The 21563-nt window shown below is 56.8% G+C and overlaps 1 protein-coding gene across 3 annotated transcripts in view; it reads left to right on the top strand.

Annotated features, from left to right (window-relative positions):
* LOC116937857 (uncharacterized) overlaps window positions 1–19921 on the top strand; it is a 37324-nt gene extending 17403 nt beyond the window's left edge. For 2 of the 3 annotated variants that reach the window (XM_076054588.1, XM_076054587.1), the window contains exons 4-9: window positions 4767–4886; window positions 10066–10159; window positions 12539–12828; window positions 13343–13380; window positions 15368–15442; window positions 19486–19921. In XM_076054588.1, coding sequence (XP_075910703.1) covers window positions 4767–4886; window positions 10066–10159; window positions 12539–12828; window positions 13343–13380; window positions 15368–15442; window positions 19486–19603 — 735 coding nt within the window. In that variant the 3' untranslated portion in view covers window positions 19604–19921. Of the gene's footprint in view, window positions 1–4766; window positions 4887–10065; window positions 10160–12538; window positions 12829–13342; window positions 13381–13846; window positions 13866–15367; window positions 15443–19485 lie in introns of all 3 variants that reach the window. The other variant, XM_076054589.1, reaches the window with a different exon arrangement.
* The last annotated feature ends 1642 nt before the right edge of the window (window positions 19922–21563 follow it).

The following is a 21563-nucleotide window of genomic DNA, read 5'->3' as shown; positions in this document are numbered from 1 at the left end:
GTCTCTGTCTGTGTGTGTCTCTGTCTGTGTGTGTCTCTGTGTGTCTGTGTCTCTGTGTGTCTCTGTCTGTGTGTGTCTCTGTGTGTCTCTGTGTCTCTGTGTCTCTGTCTGTGTGTGTCTCTGTGTCTCTGTCTGTGTGTGTCTCTGTCTCTGTCTGTGTCTCTGTCTGTGTGTGTCTCTGTGTCTCTGTCTGTGTGTGTCTCTGTCTCTGTCTGTGTCTCTGTCTGTGTGTGTCTCTGTGTCTCTGTCTGTGTGTGTCTCTGTCTCTGTCTGTGTCTCTGTCTGTGTGTGTCTCTGTGTCTCTGTCTGTGTGTCTCTGTGTCTCTGTGTGTCTCTGTGCCACCTACCCATTCGCTTAGCTAATCGCTCCCCCGCCCGCCTGCCCGCCCGCCCGCCCACCCACTCTCCAACCCAGTGACTCGCCCACCCACTCACTGTCCCACTCCCTCGCCCATCCACTCGCTCGCCCACCCATCCACCCACTCATTCACTCGCCCACCCACTCGCCCACCCACCCGTCCACCCATCCACCCACCCATCCACCCACTCACTCACTCGCCCATCCACCCACCTACTCACCCACTCACTCACTCACGCACCCACCCGCCCACTCACTCACTCGCCCACTCACTCACTCACTCGCCCATCCACCCACCCACCCATCCACCCACCCACCCATCCACCCACTCACTCGCCCACCCATCCATCCACCCACCCACCCATCCACCCACTCGCCCACCCACCCACTCACTCACTCGCCCACCCATCCACCCACCCATCCACCCACCCATCCACCCACCCATCCACCCACTCACTCGCCCACCCACTCACTCACTAATTCTCCCACTCCCCCAAACCGCGCACCTCCTGAACCACTCAGCCCCTCACGCTCCTCTACCCCTCACGCTCCTCTACCCCTCACGCTCCTCTACCCCTCACGCTCCTCTACCCCTCACGCTCCTCTACCCCTCACGCTCCTCTACCCCTCACGCTCCTCTACCCCTCACGCTCCTCTACCCCTCGCTCGCCTCTACCCCTCACGCTCCTCTACCCCTCACGCTCCTCTACCCCTCACGCTCCTCTACCCCTCACGCTCCTCTACCCCTCACGCTCCTCTACCCCTCACGCTCCTCTACCCCTCACGCTCCTCTACCCCTCACGCTCCTCTACCCCTCACGCTCCTCTACCCCTCACGCTCCACGTCTGCGTTGTTTGTGGGGGTCTCGGTCACTCCGGTGCCGAGTTGAACCCGTGCCAGTGCAACTCTGAAGGTGCGCTGCTGCCGTCGCCTGGAAAGTCGCCCGCTCGCAACTCGACCGCTCGCTCGCTCATCCACCCACTCGCCCACTCACTCACCCACCCACTCGCTAAGCCCGTCCACTCGCCCATCCACCCACTCGCCCACTCACCCACCCACTCGCTAAGCCCGTCGACTCGCCCATCCACCCACTCGCCCACTCACCCACCCACTCGTTAAGCCCGTCCACTCGCTCATCCACCCACTCACCCACCCACTCACCCACCCACTCGCTAAGCCCGTCCACTCGCCCATCCACCCACTCGCCCACTCACCCACCCACTCGCCAAGCCCGTCCACTCGCCCATCCACCCACTCGCCCACTCACCCACCCACTCGCTAAGCCCACCCACTCGCCCACTCACCCACCCACTCGCTAAGCCCGTCCACTCGCCCATCCACCCACTCGCCCACTCACCCACCCACTCGCCAAGCCCGTCCACTCGCCCATTCGCTCGCTCGCTCATCCACCCATCCACTCGCTAAGCCCATCCACTCGCCCATTCACTTGCTCGCTCATCCACCCAATCACCCACCCACTCGCTAAGCCCATCCACTCGCCCATTCACTCGCTCGCTCATCCACCCACTCACCCACCCACTCGCTAAGCCCGTCCACTCGCCCATTCGCTCGCTCACCCACCCACTCGCCAAGCCCGTCCACTCGCCCATTCACTCGCTCGCTCATCCACCCACTCACCCACTCACTCGCTAAGCCCATCCACTCGCCCATTCACTCGCTCGCTCATCCACCCAATCACCCACCCACTCGCTAAGCCCATCCACTCGCCCATTCACTCGCTCGCTCATCCACCCACTCACCCACCCACTCGCTAAGCCCATCCACTCGCTCATCCACACGCTAAGCCCGTCCACTCGCTCATCCACCCATTCGCTCGCTCAACAAAAGACAAAGATCCCCCGTGTAGCCTACACAGACTGCTGGGGCAAGTGCTCTTAGCGAGTAGCACCACCTGTGAACACACAAAGACAAAGATCCCCCGTGTAGCCTTCACAGGCTGCTGGGGCAAGTGCTCTTAGCGAGTAGCAGCACCTGTGAACACACAAAGACAAAGATCCCCCGTGTAGCCTCTAACAGACTGTTGGGGCAAGTGCTCTTAGCGAGTAGCACCGCCTGTGAACACACAAAGACAAAGATCCCCCGTGTAGCCTACACAGACTGCTGGGGCAAGTGCTGTTAGTAGCGAGTAGCAGCACCTGTGAACACACAAAGACAAAGATCCCCCGTGTAGCCTACACAGACTGCTGGGGCAAGTGCTGTTGGTAGCGAGTAGCACCCTAATGAAGGCTGGCAAGGCACACACACGAGAGAGGGAGGGAGGGGGGGGTGGGTGGCCAGCACCACGCCCGGTCCGTCTTTGTCTCCCCGCAGTGGCGAAGTTTGATTTACGCCGCACCAGGTACACTCATTTAAAGAAGTCCCGAGTCGACCGGAGCTTTGTGACGTCATATTTGAAGGGGGAGGGGCGGGGTTTGAGTTTTTGTGACGTCGCGTGACGAGAGCGGGCAGGGGGTGGAGTCAAACAAAAATCGTCCCAAATCGCGTGACGTCATTTATGGACGGCCCCGTTAACGTGAAACCAAACTGACTCCTCGTAGCGAGCTAGCGACCTGTGGCCACACAAATGATGGCTCGGCCGAGTTGGCTTATCCATCGCCACGTGGAATGTGGAGCTTGAGTCGAATGGTGACTCTAAAAGCGCGTGGTGTCGATTTGTCAAATGTGTAGGGGGAGGGGGGGAGAAGAATCTGAGGAACCTTGGAGAGAGATCCACGTGACCTCTGTGAGAGAGATCCACGTGACCTCTGTGAGAGAGATCCACGTGACCTCTGTGAGAGAGATCCACGTGACCTCTGTGAGAGAGATCCACGTGACCTCTGTGAGAGAGATCCACGTGACCTCTGTGAGAGAGATCCACGTGACCTCTGTGAGAGATCCACGTGACCTCTGTGAGAGATCCACGTGACCTCTGTGAGAGAGATCCACGTGACCTCTGTGAGAGAGATCCACGTGACCTCTGTGAGAGAGATCCACGTGACCTCTGTGAGAGAGATCCACGTGACCTCTGTGAGAGAGATCCACGTGACCTCTGTGAGAGAGATCCACGTGACCTCTGTGAGAGAGATCCACGTGACCTCTGTGAGAGAGATCCACGTGACCTCTGTGAGAGAGATCCACGTGACCTCTGTGAGAGAGATCCACGTGACCTCTGTGAGAGAGATCCACGTGACCTCTGTGAGAGAGATCCACGTGACCTCTGTGAGAGAGATCCACGTGACCTCTGTGAGAGAGATCCACGTGACCTCTGTGAGAGAGATCCACGTGACCTCTGTGAGAGAGATCCACGTGACCTCTGTGAGAGAGATCCACGTGACCTCTGTGAGAGAGATCCACGTGACCTCTGTGAGAGAGATCCACGTGACCTCTGTGAGAGAGATCCACGTGACCTCTGTGAGAGAGATCCACGTGACCTCTGTGAGAGAGATCCACGTGACCTCTGTGAGAGAGATCCACGTGACCTCTGTGAGAGAGATCCACGTGACCTCTGTGAGAGAGATCCACGTGACCTCTGTGAGAGAGATCCACGTGACCTCTGTGAGAGAGATCCACGTGACCTCTGTGAGAGAGATCCACGTGACCTCTGTGAGAGAGATCCACGTGACCTCTGTGAGAGAGATCCACGTGACCTCTGTGAGAGAGACGCAAACACCAAATAGACAGCAGGTGTCGTCTTCAGGATCGAACAGCCTAGCCTAGCCCCCCCTTGGCCTAGCCCCCCCATAGCCTAGCCCCCCCTTAGCCTAGCCTAGCCCCCCCTTGGCCTAGCCCCCCCATAGCCTAGTCCCCTCCCTTGGCCTAGCCTCCCCAGAGCCTAGCCCCCTCCCCTAGCCTAGCCCCCCCTTGGCCTAGCCCCCCCATAGCCTAGCCCCCCCTTGGCCTAGCCCCCACTTGGCCTAGCCCCCCCTTGGCCTAGCCCCCCCTTAGCCTAGCACCCCCCTTGGCCTAGCCCCCCCTTGGCCTAGCACCCCTAGCCTAGCCCCCCCTTGGCCTAGCCCCCCCTTGGCCTAGCCCCCCCTTGGCCTAGCCCCCCCTAGCCTAGCACCCCCCTTGGCCTAGCCCCCCCTTGGCCTAGCACCCCCCTTGGCCTAGCCCCCCCTTGGCCTAGCCCCCCCTTGGCCTAGCCCCCCCTTGGCCTAGCCTAGCCTAGCCCCCCTAGCCTAGCACCCCCTTAGCCTAGTCCCCTCCCCTGGCCTAGCCCCCTCCCCTTGGCCTAGCCCCCTCCCCTTGGCCTAGCCCCCCCTTGGCCTAGCCCCCCCTTGGCCTAGCCCCCCCTTGGCCTAGCCCCCCCCCCCCTAGCCTAGCCCCCTGGCCTAGCCCCCGTTGAAAACGCGGTGTCGGTACGTCATCATCATCCCCCCCCCCCCCCCCCCCCCTCCATCTGTTGTAGATCTGCCTGGGGCCGGACGCCAAGGAGGAGTACAACGTGGTGGAGGTGGCGGCCATCACGAGGGACGGGGATGAGACGCGCATCCCGCTCGCTGTGCTCAGGTTGCCTAACTTGCTCATGGTGAGGAGCCACAATCACACCTTCATCGTCACCTTCATCGTCACCACCACCATCATCGTCACCATCATCGTCACCATCATCGTCATCGTTGTCGTCACCACCACTACCATCATCGTCACCATTGTCGTCACCACCACCATCATCGTCACCTTCATCGTCACCATCATCGTCATCGTTGTCGTCATCACCACCACCATCATCGTTACCTTCATCGTTGTCGTCACCACCACTACCATCATCGTCACCATTGTCGTCACCACCACCATCATCGTCACCTTCATCGTCACCATCATCGTCATCGTTGTCGTCATCACCACCACCATCATCGTTACCTTCATCGTTGTCGTCACCACCACTACCATCATCGTCACCATTGTCGTCACCACCACCATCATCGTCACCTTCATCGTCATCGTTGTCGTCATCACCACCACCATCATCGTTACCTTCATCGTCATCGTTGTCGTCACCACCACTACCATCATCGTCACCATTGTCGTCACCACCACCATCATCGTCACCTTCATCGTCACCATCATCGTCATCGTTGTCGTCATCACCACCACCTTCGTCGTCACCTTCATCGTCGTCATTGTCACCATCATTGTCGTCACCACCACCACCATCATTGTCGTCTTCACCACCATCACCACCAATCATCATCATTGTCGTCGTCACGACCACCATCATCATTGTCGTCACCACCATCATTGTCATCACTGTCGTCACCACCATCACCACCACCATCATCATTGTCGTCACCACCATCACCACCACCATCATCATTGTCGTCACCACCATCACCACCACCATCATCATTGTCGTCACCACCATCACCACCACCATCATCATTGTCGTCACCACCATCACCACCACCATCATCATTGTCGTCACCACCTTCACCACCATCATCATCATTGTCGTCACCACCTTCACCACCACCATCATCATTGTCGTCACCACCATCACCACCACCATCATCATTGTCGTCACCACCATCACCACCACCATCATCATTGTCGTCACCACCACCATCGTCATTGTCGTGACCACCACCATTGTTGTCGTGACCACCACCATTGTTGTCGTGACCACCACCACCATCGTCATTGTCGTCACCACCACCACCACCATCATCATTGTCGTCACCACCATCCTCATTGTCGTCACCACCATCGTCATTGTCGTCACCACCACCATCATTGTCGTCACCACCACCACCATCGTCATTGTCGTCACCACCACCACCACCACCATCGTCATTGTCGTCACCACCACCGCCATCACCATCGTCATTGTCGTCACCACCACCACCATCATCATTGTCGTCACCACCATCACCATCGTCATTGTCGTCACCACTACCACCATCACCATCGTCATTGTCGTCACCACCACCACCATCACCATCGTCATTGTCGTCACCACCACCACCATCACCACCATCATTGTCGTCACCACCACCATCATCATTGTCGTCACCACCACCATCACCACCATCATTGTCGTCACCACCACCATCATCATTGTCGTCACCACCACCACCACCATCATTGTCGTCACCACCACCATCATCATCATTGTCGTCACCACGAAGGCGCTTGCTCACTACTAACAGTGAAGGCGCTTGCTCACTACTAAGTGTGAAGGCGCTTGCTCACTACTATCAGTGAAGTCGCTTGCTCACTACTAAGAGTGAAGTCGCTTGCTCACTACTAAGAGTGAAGTCGCTTGCTCACTACTAAGAGTGAAGGCGCTTGCTCACTACTAAGAGTGTCGAAGGCGCTTGCTCACTACTAAGAGTGAAGGCGCTTGCTCACTACTAAGAGTGAAGGCGCTTGCTCACTACTAAGAGTGTCGAAGGCGCTTGCTCACTACTAAGAGTGTCGAAGGCGCTTGCTCACTACTAAGAGTGAAGGCGCTTGCTCACTACTAAGAGTGAAGGCGCTTGCTCACTACTAACAGTGAAGGCGCTTGCTCACTACTAAGAGTGAAGGCGCTTGCTCACTACTAACAGTGAAGGCGCTTGCTCACTACTAAGAGTGAAGGCGCTTGCTCACTACTAACAGTGAAGGCGCTTGCTCACTACTAAGAGTGTCCAAGGCGCTTGCTCACTACTAACAGTGAAGGCGCTTGCTCACTACTAAGTGTGAAGGCGCTTGCTCACTACTAACAGTGAAGGCGCTTGCTCACTACTAACAGTGAAGGCGCTTGCTCACTACTAACAGTGAAGGCGCTTGCTCACTACTAAGAGTGAAGGCGCTTGCTCACTACTAAGAGTGAAGGCGCTTGCTCACTACTAAGAGTGAAGGCGCTTGCTCACTACTAAGAGTGAAGGCGCTTGCTCACTACTAAGAGTGAAGGCGCTTGCTCACTACTAAGAGTGAAGGCGCTTGCTCACTACTAAGAGTGAAGGCGCTTGCTCACCACTAACAGTGAAGGCGCTTGCTCACTACTAACAGTGAAGGCGCTTGCTCACTACTAAGAGTGAAGGCGCTTGCTCACTACTAAGAGTGAAGGCGCTTGCTCACTACTAACAGTGAAGGCGCTTGCTCACTACTAAGAGTGAAGGCGCTTGCTCACTACTAACAGTGAAGGCGCTTGCTCACTACTAAGAGTGTCCAAGGCGCTTGCTCACTACTAAGAGTGAAGGCGCTTGCTCACTACTAACAGTGAAGGCGCTTGCTCACTACTAACAGTGAAGGCGCTTGCTCACTACTAAGTGTGAAGGCGCTTGCTCACTACTAAGAGTGAAGGCGCTTGCTCACTACTAACAGTGAAGGCGCTTGCTCACTACTAACAGTGAAGGCGCTTGCTCACTACTAACAGTGAAGGCGCTTGCTCACTACTAAGTGTGAAGGCGCTTGCTCACTACTAAGAGTGTCCAAGGCGCTTGCTCACTACTAACAGTGAAGACGCTTGCTCACTACTAAGTGTGAAGGCGCTTGCTCACTACTAAGAGTGAAGGCGCTTGCTCACTACTAAGAGTGAAGGCGCTTGCTCACTACTAACAGTGAAGGCGCTTGCTCACTACTAAGAGTGAAGGCGCTTGCTCACTACTAAGAGTGAAGGCGCTTGCTCACTACTAAGAGTGAAGGCGCTTGCTCACTACTAAGAGTGAAGGCGCTTGCTCACTACTAACAGTGAAGGCGCTTGCTCACTACCTCACTACTAAGAGTGATGAAGGCCTCTGTCCTTGGCCTTCATCTCTCGTGCCCGCTACCCCGGCTACTGGCAGCGGACTGATGCACATTTACAGACGCACGGGACACACACACACACTGACACACACACACACTGACACACACACACTAACACACACACACACTGACACACACACGGGACACACACACGGGACACACACACGGGACACACACACACTGACACACACACACACACGGGACACACACACACAGACACACACAGACACACACACACGAGACACACACACACACACGAGACACACACACACTAACACACACACACACACACCTGACACACACACACACACGGGACACACACACACTCACGGGACACACACACACACACGAGACACACACACACACACACTGACACACACACACACACACTAACACACACACACACACTGGGACACACACACACACACGGGACACACACACACTCACGGGACACACACACACACACGAGACACACACACACACGGGACACACACACACACGGGACACACACACTGACACACACACACTGACACACACACACTGACACACACACACGGGACACACACACACACGGGACACACGACACACACACACACACACGGGACACACACACGGGACACACACACACACACACACTGACACACACACACACGGGACACACACACACTGACACGCACACACACACGGGACACACACACACACACACGGGACACACACGGGACACACGGACACACACACACTGACACACACACACGGGACACACACACACTGACACACACACACACGGGACACACACACACACACACGGGACACACACGGGACACACGGACACACACACACTGACACACACACACGGGACACACACACACACACTGACACGCACACACACACGGGACACACACACACACACGGGACACACACGGGACACACGGACACACACACACTGACACACACACACGGGACACACACACACTGACACACACACACGGGACACACACACACACGGGACACACACACCGGACACACACGCACACACACGGGACACACACACACACGGGACACAGGGACACACACACACACGGGACACACACACACACTGACACACACACACACACGGGACACACACACACACACGGGACACACACACCGGACACACACGCACACACACGGGACACACACACACGGGACACACACACACGGGACACACACACACACGGGACACACACACACTCACACACACACACACGGGACACACGCACACACACGGGACACACACACACGGGACACACACACACACGGGACACACACACACTCACTCACACACACACTCACACACACACACACGGGACACACACTCACACACACACTCACACACACACACGGGACACACACACACACGGGACACACACACACACTGACACACACACACGCCCCCAGGTAACCCGGACGCAGGCCGGGTTATCTAGGGGACCTTTGTCTGTCTCCTTCATAGACGCTGCTGCTGCTAACAGCACTTGCCCCTACAGCCTGCTGGAGGCTACCTGGGGGATCTTTGTCTGTCTCCTTCATAGACACTGCTACTCGCTACTAACAGCACTTGCCCCTACAGCCTGCTGGAGGCTACCTGGGGGACCTTTGTCTGTCTCCTTCATAGACACTGCTACTCGCTTACTAACAGCACTTGCCCCTACAGCCTGCTAGAGGCTACCTGGGGGACCTTTGTCTGTCTCCTTCATAGACGCTGCTGCTGCTAACAGCACTTGCCCCTACAGCCTGCTGGAGGCTACCTGGGGGATCTTTGTCTGTCTCCTTCATAGACACTGCTACTCGCTACTAACAGCACTTGCCCCTACAGCCTGCTGGAGGCTACCTGGGGGACCTTTGTCTGTCTCCTTCATAGACACTGCTACTCGCCAATAACAGCACTTGCCCCTACAGCCTGCTAGAGACTACCTGGGGGACCTTTGTCTTTGGTGCAGGCCTACCCGTCCGGGTTGGAGCTTAACTGTCCCATCACCGTGAGGCTGAAGAGTGGCAGCGGTCCCGTCTACGTGTGTGGCCAAAACGTCATCCGTGAGTGTCACTCACTCACTCGTACACTCACTCATACACTCACTCACTCATACACTCACTCACTCATACACTCACTCACTCATACACTCACTCACTCATACACTCACTCATACTCACTCATACACTCACTCACTCGTACACTCACTAACAGGGGGCCCCCTGTGGGTGTCCTGTGGGTGTTCTGTGTGTGTCTCCTGTGGGTGTTCTGTGTGTCCTCTGTCCTGTGTGTGTCCTGTGTCTCCTGTGGGTCTCCTGTGTGTCTCCTGTAGGCCCCCTGTGTGTCTCCTGTGTGTCTCCTGTAGGCCTCCTGTGTGTCTCCTGTAGGCCCCCTGTGTGTCTCCTGTGTGTCTCCTGTGTGTCTCCTGTGGGTCTCCTGTGTGTCTCCTGTGGGTCTCCTGTGTGTCTCCTGTAGGCCTCCTGTGTGTCTCCTGTAGGCCTCCTGTGTGTCTCCTGTAGGCCTCCTGTGTGTCTCCTGTGGGTCTCCTGTGTGTCTCCTGTAGGCTCCCTGTGGGTCTCCTGTAGGCCCCGTGTGTGGCCGCGTGTGGGTCTCCTGTAGGCCCCCTGTGGGTCTCCTGTAGGCTCCCTGTGGGTCTCCTGTAGGCCCCGTGTGTGGCCGCGTGTGGGTCTCCTGTAGGCCCCCTGTGGGTCTCCTGTAGGCCCCTTGTGGGTCTCCTGTAGGCTCCCTGTAGGCCCCATGTGGGCCCCTTGTGGGTCTCCTGTAGGCCCCTTGTGGGTCTCCTGTAGGCCCCCTTGTGGGTCTCCTGTAGGCCCCCTGTGGGTCTCCTGTAGGCCCCCTGTGGGTCTCCTGTAGGCCCCCTGTGGGTCTCCTGTAGGCCCCGTGTGGGTCTCCTGTAGGCCCCCTGTGGGTCTCCTGTAGGCCCCCTGTGGGTCTCCTGTAGGCCCCCTGTGGGTCTCCTGTAGGCCCCCTGTTGGTCTCCTGTTGGCCCCCTGTGGGTCTCCTGTTGGCCCCCTGTGGGTCTCCTGTTGGCCCCCTGTGGGTCTCCTGTAGGCCCCTTGTGGGTCTCCTGTAGGCCCCTTGTGGGTCTCCTGTAGGCCCCCCTGTGGGTCTCCTGTAGGCCCCCCTGTGGGTCTCCTGTTGGCCCCCTGTGGGTCTCCTGTAGGCCCCCTGTGGGTCTCCTGTAGGCTCCGTGTGTGGCCCCCTGTGGGCCCCCTGTGGGTCTCCTGTAGGCCCCGTGTGGGTCTCCTGTAGGCCCCGTGTGGGTCTCCTGTAGGCCCCCTGTGGGTCTCCTGTAGGCCCCCTGTGGGTCTCCTGTAGGCCCCCTGTGGGTCTCCTGTAGGCCCCCTGTGGGTCTCCTGTAGGCCCCCTGTGGGTCTCCTGTAGGCCCCGTGTGGGTCTCCTGTAGGCCCCCTGTGTGTCTCCTGTAGGCCCCCTGTGGGTCTCCTGTAGGCCCCCCTGTGGGTCTCCTGTAGGCCCCCTGTTGGTCTCCTGTTGGCCCCCTGTGGGTCTCCTGTTGGCCCCCTGTGGGTCTCCTGTAGGCCCCCTGTGGGTCTCCTGTAGGCCCCTTGTGGGTCTCCTGTAGGCCCCCTGTGGGTCTCCTGTAGGCCCCGTGTGGGTCTCCTGTAGGCCCCCTGTGGGTCTCCTGTAGGCCCCCTGTGGGTCTCCTGTAGGCCCCCTGTGTGTCTCCTGTTGGCCCCCTGTGGGTCTCCTGTAGGCCCCCTGTTGGTCTCCTGTTGGCCCCCTGTGGGTCTCCTGTAGGCCCCCTGTGGGTCTCCTGTAGGCTCCGTGTGTGGCCCCCTGTGGGCCCCCTGTGGGTCTCCTGTAGGCTCCGTGTGTGGCCCCCTGTGGGCCCCCTGTGGGTCTCCTGTAGGCCCCGTGTGGGTCTCCTGTAGGCCCCGTGTGGGTCTCCTGTAGGCCCCCTGTGGGTCTCCTGTAGGCCCCCCTGTGGGTCTCCTGTAGGCCCCCTGTTGGTCTCCTGTAGGCCCCCTGTGGGTCTCCTGTAGGCCCCTTGTGGGTCTCCTGTAGGCCCCCTGTGGGTCTCCTGTGGGGCCCCCTGTGTGTCTCCTGTAGGCCCCCTGTGGGTCTCCTGTAGGCCCCTTGTGGGTCTCCTGTAGGCCCCTTGTGGGTCTCCTGTAGGCCCCCTGTGGGTCTCCTGTGGGGCCCCCTGTGGGGCCCCCTGTGGGTCTCCTGTGGGGCCCCTTGTGGGTCTCCTGTAGGCCCCCCTGTGGGTCTCCTGTAGGCCCCCTGTGGGTCTCCTGTAGGCCCCATGTAGGCTCCCTGTGGGTCTCCTGTAGGCCCCGTGTGTGGCCCCCTGTGGCCTCCGTGTGTGAAGGTGACGCTGCTGCTGCTGCTGCTACAGCTGCTGATGCAGCAGCAGCTTGACACGTCATACCCCCCACCCCCACCCCCCACCTCCCCAGTCGACTACGACCACGACAGCGAGGACGAGGAGGAGGAAGAGGAGGAGGAGGAGGATGAGCAGGAGGAGGCGGCGGCTCCGGCTCCGGCGGCCGAGCCGGAGGCCGACGAGGAGGAGGAGGAGGAGGAGGGTGAGGATGAGGAGGGCGGCCGCGACGAGGAGGATGAGGAGCAGGGGGGTGGGGGGGGCAGCTCTTCGGCCCCGCCCCCACCGCCCCCGCCCCCGGGCGACGAGGGGGCAAGGAAGCCGCATAAGAGGGCGGCGTCCGGGAAGAAGGAAGAGCCGGAGACGGTGAGCCCAGCGGCACACCACGTCCAGTATCCTCCTGCACACCACGTGTCTCTGTGTGTGTGGTGAGTCTGTGGGTGTCTGTGTGTGTGTGGTGAGTCTGTGGGTCTCTGTGTGGTGAGTCTGTGGGTGTCTCTGTGTGTGTGGTGAGTCTGTGGGTCTCTGTGTGGTGAGTCTGTGGGTGTCTCTGTGTGTGTGGTGAGTCTGTGGGTCTCTGTGTGGTGAGTCTGTGGGTCTCTGTGTGGTGAGTCTGTGGGTTTCTGTGTGGTGAGTCTGTGGGTCTCTGTGTGGTGAGTCTGTGGGTGTCTCTGTGGTGAGTCTGTGGGTGTCTCTGAGTGGTGAGTCTGTGGGTGTCTCTGAGTGGTGAGTCTGTGGGTGTCTCTGTGTGGTGAGTCTGTGCGTCTCTGTGTGGTGAGTCTGTGGGTGTCTCTGAGTGGTGAGTCTGTGGGTGTCTCTGTGTGGTGAGTCTGTGCGTCTCTGTGTGGTGAGTCTGTGGGTCTTTTTTTTTCTTTTTCAGAAAAAGAAGAAACTGGATTCTCTGCCACATCATGAGGAGTGAGTGAATTTTGATTAATAAAATAAATCTAATCGAAGACCACCACCAGCAGACTTAACACACAGAGACCCACAGACTCACCACACAGAGACCCACAGACTCACCACACAGATACCCACAGACTCACCACACAGAGACCCACAGACTCACCACACACAGACCCACAGACTCACCACACACAGACCCACAGACTCACCACACAGAGACCCAAAGACTCACCACACAGAGACCCACAGATTCACTGCTGACCCAAAATCCTGAACGTAGACTGCGATAATTATTGCTCCTTTGCACGACACAGGGTCATCTGCCACTGGGGGTGTCCCCCTGGGCTAGGCCACATCAGGGCATTGGGAATTATTGATCACCTTGCACCACACAGGGTTAGCTGCCACTGGGGGTGTCCCCCTGGGCGAGGCCACCCCAGTGATTACTTAGCGACGGTTTTTGTTTTGCCTTCTACAGAGAGTACAAACCCAACAAGGTGAGGGACATGGATGCAGCTGCGGCCGCCTCGGAAACTTGTGTCCTGACTTGTGGGCCACCCTGTACAACAACAACAACAACCCCTATGTGTCCTGACTTGTGGGCCACCCTGTACAACAACAACAACCCCTATGTGTCCTGACTTGTGGGCCACCCTGTATAACAACAACCCCTATGTGTCCTGACTTCTGGGCCACCCTGTACAACAACAACAACCCCTATGTGTCCTGACTTGTGGGCCACCCTGCACAACAACAACCCCTATGTGTCCTGACTTGTGGGCCACCCTGTACAACAACAATAACCCCTATGTGTCCTGACTTGTGGGCCACCCTGTACAACAACAACAACCCCTATGTGTCCTGACTTGTGGGCCACCCTGTACAACAACAACAACCCCTATGTGTCCTGACTTGTGGGCCACCCTGCACAACAACAACCCCTATGTGTCCTGACTTGTGGGCCACCCTGCACAACAACAACAACCCCTATGTGTCTTGACTTGTGGGCCACCCTGTACAACAACAACAACCCCTATGTGTCCTGACTTGTGGGCCACCCTGCACAACAACAACCCCTATGTGTCCTGACTTCTGGGCCACCCTGTACAACAACAACAACCCCTATGTGTCCTGACTTGTGGGCCACCCTGTACAACAACAACCCCTATGTGTCCTGACTTCTGGGCCACCCTGTACAACAACAACCCCTATGTGTCCTGACTTGTGGGCCACCCTGTACAACAACAACCCCTATGTGTCCTGACTTCTGGGCCACTCTGCACAACAACAACCCCTATGTGTCCTGACTTCTGGGCCACCCTGCACAACAACAACAACCCCTATGTGTCCTGACTTGTGGGCCACCCTGCACAACAACAACAACAACCCCTATGTGTCCTGACTTCTGGGCCTCCCTGTACAACAACAACAACCCCACTACACGTTGTGACTTTCAGCTAAAAGTGAGTACCTGCTGTTAGCGGCGTAGTAGCGCAGTAAACGTCGACAATGGGGGATACAAAGGCGGCCGGGCGTGGTGGTGTTGTCCACCCACTCACCCCCCCCCCCCCTTCACAGCTGCTGCTACTCGCTAACCCGATTGGGGGGGTAGGCCTTCATTGCGAGCCCTGCTGCTGATGACACCGAAACGTCAAAACCAATCTCGCCTCGTTAAAACATCGAGGCAGTTCGCCAGCCATTGGGATTGGTGCAGGGCCCTGCCCTCTGGGTCGCCGTCTGTAAACGTCTGCGGGCAGTCCCACCGCCGTTGATCGCTACAGTCGGAGCGGCTCGGCAGCGTTGGGGATTCTCAAGCCAGAGCCCGGCTCTGCTGCTGCTACTGCTGCTGCTGATGAGACGCTCAAAGTGGAAACCAATCCTGGCCCGTATACATCTGGGGCTGCTGTCACTGCTGCTGCTGCTGTTGCTGCTGCTGCTGCTGTTGCTGCTGCTGCTGCTGTTGCTGCTGCTGCTGTTTCTCTTTATCGTTTACACGCAGGCGGAACCGAGGACGAGGGCTACAAAGCAAAGCGGCAGGAAGAAGCCGGGGCCGGAGAAGCCCTCGAAGAGTGCGGTCAGTCGCCCGCCCTCCCGCCACGTCGTTCTCGCCGTGAATCTCGTCGCCGCTGGGGGTGCCCCTAGGCTCTAGACCCACACAGCAGCAGCAATCATCGCTAGCCCCTACTACAGCCTGCAGACTGACACACACAGAGACAGCTGACACTGGGGGTGCCCCTAGGCTATAGACTCACACAGCAGCAGCAGCAGCAATCATCGCTACCCCTACTACTGCCAGCAGACTGACACACAGAGACAGCTGACACTGGGAGTGCCCCTAGTCTATAGACCCACACAGCAGCAGAATCATCGCTACCCCTACTACTGCCAGCAGGCTGACACACACAGAGACAGCTGTCACTGGGGGTGCCCCTAGGCTCTAGACACAGCAGCAGCAGCAATCATCGCTACCCCTACTACTACCAGCAGGCTGACGCTACAGAGACAGCTGACATTGGGGGTGCCCCTAGGCTATAGACCCACAGCAGCAGCAGCAATCATTGCTACCCCTACTACTACCAGCAGGCTGACACACACAGAGACAGCTGTCACTGGGGGTGCCCCTAGGCTATAGACACACACAGCAGCAGCAATCATCGCTACCCCTACTACTACCAGCAGACTGACACACACAGGGACAGCTGTCACTGGGGGTGCCCCTAGGCTATAGACCCACACAGCAGCAGCAGCAATCATCACTACCCCTACTACTACCAGCAGGCTGACACACAGAGACAGCTGTCACTGGGGGTGCCCCTAGGCTATAGACTCACACAGCAGCAATCATCGCTACCCCTACTACTGCCAGCAGACTGACGCACACAGAGACAGCTGACACTGGGGGTGCCCCTAGGCTATAGACCCACAGCAGTACCAATCATCGCTACCCCTACTACTGCCAGCAGGCTGACACACAGAGACAGCTGTCACTGGGGGTGCCCCTAGGCTATAGACCCACACACAGCAGCAACAGCAGCAATCATCGCTACCCCTACTACTGCCAGCAGGCTGACGCTACAGAGACGGCTGACACTGGGGGTGCCCCTAGGCTATAGACCCACACAGCAGCAGCACCAATCATCGCTGCCCCGTACTGGCAGTCCGATCCCTGTTCACAGGCCTCGTGCCGAGTCTCCTTGTGTCACACAGCTACCGCTGGGGGTAACCCCGAGGCTTTAATAACGCAGCAGCCGCAGCAGCAGTGTAGGCGCACACTGAACTTTGGTAGGCAACGCTGTTTATTATCTAAGCACAACGGGTATCTCTTAACATTAACAGGATAACGACATGGGGTGGTTAACCCCACCGTTCCTAGCCGAGCTAACACGCGGGGATACTACTACATCACTGGACCGGAAACCGAGGATCGCAGATGGTGGCTTCATCCCCAGAGTTGGCTCGGCAGAACAGCCCCGAACAGCCAGCCCAGGACCGCGCCCAGGACCGCCCCCCGAACAGCCCCCCGAACAGCCCCCCGAACAGCCCCCCGAACAGCCCCCCGAACAGCCCCCCCGAACAGCCCCGGCTCTCCGTCCACACGCCGCTCAGAACCACTCCGGCAGTGGCCGGCTCCGCCCCAAGCCACGCCCCCCCCCCCCTCCCTTCCCGATCCTTCGGGAAGGGCTCCGAGCCCCCAACCACATGACCCCCCCCCACCCCCCTGGCCCCCCTTTATCCGGTCACGTGTTCTGTTGGGTTCGCACAGAGTCTCACGTCCCCGTGGGGCCCACCTACAAGCCCCCCCCCCCCCCTCAAGGCGAAGCCACAACAGTTGTCGTTTTACTACGCTGCATCAGCAATTCATGGTCCCTCCCATGTCTGAAATGCCACCTGGTGTAGCGCCCTCCTGACAACGAGTTTTTTTAGTCTCGCCGAAGCCAGTGGCGTGTGGTGCGTGCGTGGTTTTGCCTAGGAGATGGGCTCTGCCTCAATGGCCCGCGATCACAAATCCCAATTCAATTACATCAAAAAGAGTAACCTGCAGCGCCCACACCTATTGCCATCGTTAGGAGGGGGTAAAAAAACGGTGATCCAAGCTCTTGACCCCCAGGAACATGTTTGCGGATTTGCTGAGCATTTCTGTGAGGGTCCTGGGGGAGGGAAAATCCCTCAGCCAAAAAAACATCGTGGCACAAAGTGAGGATGACCCTGCTGAGGCTGCGGTGCCTCGAATATTGGATGAAGTCACCCCCTGTGAGTGGCTGGCTGAGGTGCCATCTGCTGAGGAAGTATTGAAGGCGATCCGGAGTCTGAGACCAGGAAAGGCAACGGGCAGAGATGATCTCCCAAGCGAAATGTTGAGGGAGGGTGGCGTTTGTGCACAGATTGCTCTATATGACATCATAACAACAGTCTGGACCACTGGACGGGTTCCACAGGATTGGAAGGATGCCCTTGTGGTCCCCCTCTTTAAGAAGGGGGACCACACATACAGTAACAACTACAGGGGCATCTCACTCCTCAGTGTGCCGGGAAAGGTCCTGGCAAGGATTATTCAACACCGCCTTGCCAGGCACGCTGAGGAGAGGCTTGCGGAGCCCCAATGCGGTTTCAGGAAAGGGCGGTCCTGCACAGATGCCATATTTTTTGTCTGTCTGCTACGGCAGAGGTGTAGGGAATTCCAACAAGAACTACATCTCTACTTTATTGACCTGGTCAAGGCCTATGATACCATCAGTAGGCCTGGGCTCTGGGTTGTTCTTCGTGCTTTTGGAGTCCCTGACCCGCTGCTCACTATCATTTAAGGACCTTCATGATGATGAGCAGCCCCAGGTAAAACTACGTGGCCGGGAGTCTGAACCATTTCCTGTTCACCTTGGGGTGCGACAGGGATGTCCTCCGGCTCCCACATTATTTAACATCTATTTTGACCACGTAGCTCGTGATGCCTTCAATAGCTGTACCGGGGGAATCTCCATATGGTACAGATATAATGGGAGGCTGATCGATGCCCGGGTGCGGTCAAGGAATGGCTCCCTATTGCTCAACCATGTTATGTATGCCGATGATCTGGTAATTGCGGCTCACTCAGAGGAGGCATTTGAGGCGCTGCTGCTGAACCTGGAGTGTGCCACTAAGAGGTGGGGCCTTACCATCAGCCCCACCAAAACGAAGCATCTGCCGGGGTATTTTGTACCATCGGCCACTCCACCCCCACAACTCCCAATCGGTGATGGGGGAGTTGTGGAGAGTAGAGAGTTTCCCATACCTGGGCAGTGTACTCATGACCGGCTCCAGTTTAACAGCAGAGGTCTCACTCCGAATCAGTCGAGCAGGATCATCTTTTCATCGGTTGCGTAATGCTGTGTGGAAGCTACCTGGTCTGTCGCTCCGCACGAAGCTTCAGGTCTTCTCGGCCACAGTCATTCCCTCCCTTCTCTATGCCTGCGAAACGTGGACCCCCCTAATGGACCATCTGCGCCGGTTAGAAACATTTAGGATGGCCTGCCTACGATCCATCCTGGGTTTAACCAGACTAGATTGTGTGAGGAGCTCATAACTCTTTGAAAGATCTGGGCAAGGTCCCATCGGTGAGCTCCTCCGGCAGGCAAGGCTGCGTTGGCTGGGTCATGTAGCCCGCATGCCCAATCACTGCATGCCCAAACAGCTTTTGTTCGGCCGGATCGAGGGGGGTAAACGGGCGCGGCACGGGCTAGAGAAGAGATGGAGTGATGTGGTTCAGGAGGAGGTGGAGCTGAGTGGACTTGCCGATGACCAGTACCAGCGGTGTCAAGATCGGCCTCTGTGGAGGAGGAGGCTCGTGAAGGACGCTGCTGCTGGGCAGTTGGAGGCAGTCGCCCTCCAACAACAACGGAGGGCGGAGGAGCGACGTTCACAACAACGAGCGGAGCGCCGGGTGGCTAAAGCACAGCAAGTTGGCACAGTAGGGGGCACAGGTGGTGCATCAGCCACAGGTATCTCGGTCATCTCAGTCAGTCGACCCGTGGCACCTGCTGGGTCTGCCCCGTGACCTCCTGCCAGCGGGGCGTTGTTGTTGTTGTGTGATTGTGTTGTGTGATTGTGTGGTGTGCGCTGTTGATTTGTGCGTGGTGTCGGCAGGGCAAGAAGTCGGCTTAGGCGCTGCTGTGGATCCAGCGGCATCGTCTTCAGCCATAGCTGCAGCAGCGCCAGCGATGCTCACCGATTGGTTCAATGCCCGGAGCAAGCCCGCGTGTGATTGGTCGGCTGACATTTACCTCCGTCGTTATACACCGACCCCTGATTGGTTCACTATGTAAAATGGCGTCATAGTTGCCCAACTTTTCCTCCTCCCCCCACCCCCCCCATTGGTTAACTGCGAATGTCGTCATAGTTGTGCACCACCCTCATTGGTTCGCGGTGTTATTGTCGCCGCCCGTGCGCCCTTCATTGGCAAGCTGTTATCGTCGACGGTCTCTGCCGGCACTCATCAATTCACCGTAATCATCGTCATTTAGTTTGCTTGAAGAAAACCCCTCGAGTGCTTTTCTTGCGATTAAATCCCAGTTTGTTGCAACGTTGCGTTGTGCAGTCGAGTTTTTTTTTTTTGCGTTTGCAGCGCTTCGCACACGATTTGGCGCTCTCCAAATCGAGGGCAAAACACTTTTTATCGTGGTGAAGCCGTAAGATGCAACAGCACGTGGTGTCTCACACACACACACAAACACTCGCAGCAATTCTTCAACCGAGTCGCCATTAACCACGTGACTGGTGTACGAGTGCGGTTGATCAAATACATCTTCTTTGGTTCTTTCGGTAAAGTCACCACCACGTAGAATGAGAATAAAATAATAAATTGATAAAATAAAATAACACAATAATATTCTCACGACGTTTCGGCCACAACACAAGCGGCCTTCATCAGGTGAAGGGACGAGACTGTCTGGTAGGACAGCGCTGGAGTGAAAAAGCCACGTTCAGATCACGACCTTTAAGCTGTGTGAGAGGAAACAAAGCGCCTTGACAAAGGAATTAGCATAGAATTTAGCATTGAAATAGCTGAGTGATTAGCTTGTAACTGGTCACAGAAATAGCTATGTTAAAGTCAGAGCATACACATTCACCGAGGCACTTAGTACAAATCAAACAAGAGCATTTAGCATTGAAATAACTAGGCGAATTTAGCATTGAAATAACTGATTAGCTAGTGACTGGTCACAGAAATGGCTATGTTGAAGTCAAGGCCTACACATCTGAGCTATTCACAGTACTAATCACTCAGCCATTTCAATGCCAAATTATATGCTAATTCCTTTGTCAAGGCGCTTTGTTTCCTCTCACACAGCTTAAAGGCCGTATCTGAACGTGGCTTTTTCACTCCAGCGCTGTCCTACCAGACAGTCTCGTCCCTTCACCTGATGAAGGCCGCTTGTGTTGTGGCCGAAACGTCGTGAGAATATTATTGTGTTATTTTATTTTATCAATTTATTTTATTCTCATTCTGCGTGACTTTACCGAAAGAACCAAAGAAGATGAATCATTGCAGTCACGAAGGCTTTAAATCGAAATTTAATCAAATGCAGTTTCTCTTAAACCTACTTCCACTACTGATAAACCATGTTTGCCTTTGACGGTAACATTTGCACTTAACTATTCGCATGTTACTTTAATCCTAAGCTGTACGTGTACGTCATCGGCTTATGTCGGCATCTGACACCCATTACCTGTTCTGTACGTGGCACCATTATACCACTCACGACTATGCATGTGCACTCTGCTCAATGGCATTGCAAGTAGTCGTACTCTTGAGTGCCTGGGCGTGGTTATGGACTAAACATTTATTAGCCTTGGATAATTAAAATTGCGGTGTCATCCTTGGCAAAAATCCCTCCAATTGAATATATCACAAACTTACAATTCAAAGCCGGGCCGCAACAGGGCCGCAACAGGGCCACAACAGGGCCACAACAGGACCACAACAGGGCCACAACAGGGCCACAACACCCTTCGTGTCCTTTACCTGTAAGGTGCAACGGCACGTGGCGTCGCACGCAGCAATTCTTCTACAGGTTCGCCATTAACCACGTGACTAGGTGTACAAGTGCGGTTAATCAAATAACCCTGCCGGCCCCCTACAGGCCCAAACTCCGCTACCGCATGCTGGTGTACACACGTGCGCTTGGTGTACGGCACAGCACGTCAGGAATTTGACAGAACCA

The sequence above is a fragment of the Petromyzon marinus genome, chromosome 66 (assembly GCF_048934315.1).
Source record: "Petromyzon marinus isolate PM22_M1 ecotype Great Lakes invasive population chromosome 66, UKy_Petmar_22M1.pri1.0, whole genome shotgun sequence".
Lineage (NCBI taxonomy): Eukaryota > Metazoa > Chordata > Hyperoartia > Petromyzontiformes > Petromyzontidae > Petromyzon > Petromyzon marinus.
This window is presented reverse-complemented; position numbering and strand designations above follow the sequence as displayed.